This window comes from Pinus tabuliformis, chromosome X (assembly GCF_031772625.1).
Source record: "Pinus tabuliformis cultivar Carrire ecotype Pingquan chromosome X, CPIR1, whole genome shotgun sequence".
NCBI lineage: Eukaryota > Viridiplantae > Streptophyta > Pinopsida > Pinales > Pinaceae > Pinus > Pinus tabuliformis.
In genome coordinates this window covers 649,259,567-649,263,371 of record NC_142308.1, presented here as the reverse complement: position 1 = coordinate 649,263,371, position 3,805 = coordinate 649,259,567, and the positions used below count along the sequence as shown (strand labels likewise).

The 3,805-nt window shown below is 32.1% G+C and overlaps 1 protein-coding gene across 4 annotated transcripts in view; it reads right to left on the bottom strand.

The window, feature by feature from the left end:
* Nucleotides 1-237: 237 nt before the first annotated feature.
* LOC149141664 (FKBP-like peptidyl-prolyl cis-trans isomerase family protein) overlaps nt 238-3,805 on the bottom strand; it is a 348,564-nt gene continuing 344,996 nt past the window's right edge. For 2 of the 4 annotated variants that reach the window (XM_089448330.1, XM_089448331.1), the window contains exons 6-7: nt 2,903-3,026; nt 238-669 (exon numbers count right to left, since the gene is read on the bottom strand). In XM_089448330.1, coding sequence (XP_089304456.1) covers nt 584-669; nt 2,903-3,026 — 210 coding nt within the window. In that variant the 3' untranslated portion in view covers nt 238-583. The remainder of the gene's footprint in view (nt 670-2,902; nt 3,027-3,805) is intronic. The other 2 variants (XM_089448329.1, XM_089448332.1) reach the window with 2 other exon arrangements.

Sequence of the window (3,805 nt, the reverse complement as noted above, 5' to 3'; positions counted from 1 at the left end):
GGCATTTAGCGCCAATTTGTAATAAAAGTGAAACCATGCACACAAAATCTAGAAAACTGGCCATACACAAAATCCCACAAACTTAAGACAAGTATTTGGTGTTTTAAGCAAGGTATTAATCCTCATATGCTTCCTAGATCATGCAAGTTTTTCACTTGGCATTAACAAATATTGTCAAATTTTTTTGAATAGCATTCATGTAGAACATGCATATATAACAATGAAGAAATCTATTTATACTTAACATGACTGGAATTTCACTCCTATCTTTTGTAGAACCTATTCTCAAGCTATTTTATCTCCTCTAGTTTATTCATGAATGTGGCACTCAATGCCAATCTGTAATAAAAGTGAAAACACGCAAACAAACATTTATCGCATCAAAAAAGGTACCAAGATTCCGAAGATATTAACAAATTCACCCCAGCTTCCAATTCCTATTTGAAATCTGCTTGTTTAGACAAGGACAATGCCACTCACGAGTCACTTTAGGGATGTATTTCTCCTTTGAGTGCCAGTAATAGGACCTTTCATACTGTCCCAATTTATTGTTATTATTACTTTGTCCAAGCTCTTTATATTTTTATGTGGGACTCGGGTTTGTTGCATTCTGTACTCCAACATTATTTAGGTATGAATCTAACTGGCCTGATGCAGCTAATATGAGACCTGCAACCAGTAATGAGAAAAAATATTACAAAACCATGATCTATTATATATTCTCTAACTAACTAGAAAATATATATAAATGTCTGTGATAACCAAAATTTGTCAAATGGAGTTAAAAGTCCCCAAACAGTGATAGCAAAATGGACTGTCGAGGGCATCTCCTCCGTAAAGTAGAAATAAAGTAAAGAAATAGCATAGTATCATAACAAAATGAGTATGGATCTATATAACCAGGAACAAAATTTCCATGCAATATAAATTATGAAACCCCATTCGACTACAAGGATGCAAATCAATAACTGGAAGACCAATGATTCATGCATAAGGCAACTAAAGATTTCTAAAACCATACAAAAGGACACCTTCTCTTACCTTAATAGTGAGAATCTGGCCCAACTGTAGTTGAGGCAACACAGATTACTTGAAAGGGAGTGAACAATTTTTAGGTGAGGTTGTGTTTATCAAAAAACTTGAAATATAAATGTGAATGAATGCCTTAGCATGTTACAAAGTTAGCAACGAAATAAAAATAAAGAATCTTATACCATTTAAACACAAAAGACTATATTTGCTTGTATTTGGGTATGAATCTAACTGGCCTGATACAGCTAATATGAGACTTGCAACCAGTAATGAGAAAAAATATTACAGAACCATGATCCATTATATATTCTCTAACTAGCTAGAAAATATATATAAATGTTTGTGATAACCAAAATTGGTGAAATGGAGTTAAAAGTCACCAAACAGTGATAGAAAAATGGACTGTTGAGGGCATCTCCTCCATAAAGTAGAAATAAAGTAAAAAAATAGCATATTATCATAACAAAATGAGTATGGATCTATATAACCAGGAACAAAATTTCCATGCAACATAAATGATGAAACCCCATTCGACTACAAGGATGCAAATCAATAATTGGAAGACCAATGGTTCATGCATAAGGCAACTAAATATTTCTAAAACCGTAGAAAAGGACACTTTCACTTACCTTTATAGGGATAATTTGGCCCAATTTTAGTTGAGGCAACATAGATTACTTGAAAGGGAGTGAACAATTTTTAGGTGAGGCTGTGTTTATAAAAAAACTTGAAATATAAATGTGAATGAATGCCTTAGCATGTTACAGAGTGAGAAATGAAATGAAAATAAAGAATCCTATACCATTTAAACACAAAAGACTATATCTACTTATATTTCAATCCATACCATTGCTACACCTAAGCCATGGTAGAAGTGTAGGTTCTGAAAAGTGTAATCTTATATTGTTGACTCAAAAGAGGAAGCTAACTATTCCTTTAAGCATCGTGACAATCGCTTCAAGTGTATGTTTTGAAATCAGTGTTGCATACATGTGCCTGGGTGCAGGTGTGGTTTTGGGTACAAGAGTAGGTGAGACAATGGGAAAAGTCTTTTAAACTATAGGAATGGTTGTGTTACAAGTTACAACTTTCCTTTCCAAAGGAGGTGGTTGTCGAGATGCATGTGCAATAGGTATCAATGGCACTGAAAGGAAGATAGATGAACCCACATGATTTTGCACTCAACCATGCCACATCAAAATGCAAATGAAATGATGAACCTATCAACAAAAGGGATAGAAGCCATGTCAACATGTAACTGGAATGATAAGCCTACTAAAGTAGGCTAGGTTAGGTGGTCTTGTTATCCTGGCGATTATATCCAGATACATAGGTAAAAGGTGCACATGATGTTATCTCACAACAATTGCTCATATCCTATATCCCATGAGATTAAAGTCAAGATAAAATTTCATAAGTTAAAAACAACACCAAAATAATAAGAAGAACCTAGCAATGGGAGATTCCCAAAGAAAACATTGACTAGTGACTGTATAACATGAATCTAGATTTACCTGTCTTCAGCTTTTGCATTTGTGCTTTCTTGTTGTTAATTGTGTGAAAATTATAAATCATTTTTACATTTACCAATATTCGTGTACTCTCTTATCCTTGTTTATCTTAAGTCTACCTGCCCTCAATTTTTGAAGTTGTGTTTAAATTTTACATGTCCTCAACTTTTGAATTTGTGTTTAAGTTTACCCATCCTCAACTTTTGGATTTGTGTCAGATTGTTGTTAATAATGTGAAAATTATAAATCATTTTACATTGATCCATAATCATGTTATATATTTTAGTGACCTATCAACAAACTCTGGCTGGATAAATCTGATAAAAGAACATAGTAACATACTACACCATAAGAAATACCTCCAAGAAGACCCAATATTCTCACTATGTGATGGATACAATTTGAAACGCTGATAGGAGAGTCAAAAACGTAACAAAATAAATCATAAATGAAATATGATAGGCTGACTACCAATGCTTGAATCTGCAAGACAATATAAAACATTGATAAGAATTTCATTTAAATGGAATCTTCAAAATAAAGCATTATCGTAATTTTACTCAATGGAATCTTAACTGAGAGAGAAAAAATAATGCTTACAAGTGTATAACTAAGAATATTCTAAGTCTTAAATAATTGACATTTCAGTAGATCTCATTATAAATATTTCTTCATATGTCACATTAATTTCCACTGCATTGAGTGCATACAGGGGCAAGACCCTTCAAGGTTACAACCTATTACCTATATAGCAATTATTTTAATGTCATATAGGTAAAAAATATTAGGTCATATTCCAAAGGTAACAACAATATTAACACTCTAAATTTAAAACAAACCCAAACCTACATAGTATCAGAAATCAAATGGATTGTGTTGCATCGAACAAAAAATTTCAAATAAGAACCATTTTCACAAAATAATGTACAAGACATGAGACATGATATATTTGTGTATAACATTTTATGAAAGATGATATTAAATATATCATTTCTATATGAAAAAAATTCCTGATCTGATAGACATTACTGAATTTTTGAAGGATAATTAAGAACGATTTAATTGTCTTCCTTTGCTCAAAGAGCATGTTGCAACATCATTATCTGACAAAAAATTTGAGTACCTGTGTTTCTCAAAACAAAATTTTAAAGTTCTCTATCAATAATCACAATTCCATTTGTTTCCCCAGTAACTTATGTTTTTGGGAAGCATTTCAAAGAACATGTTTGGAAGGATATTGGAAACAACAAATTTGTGCATTT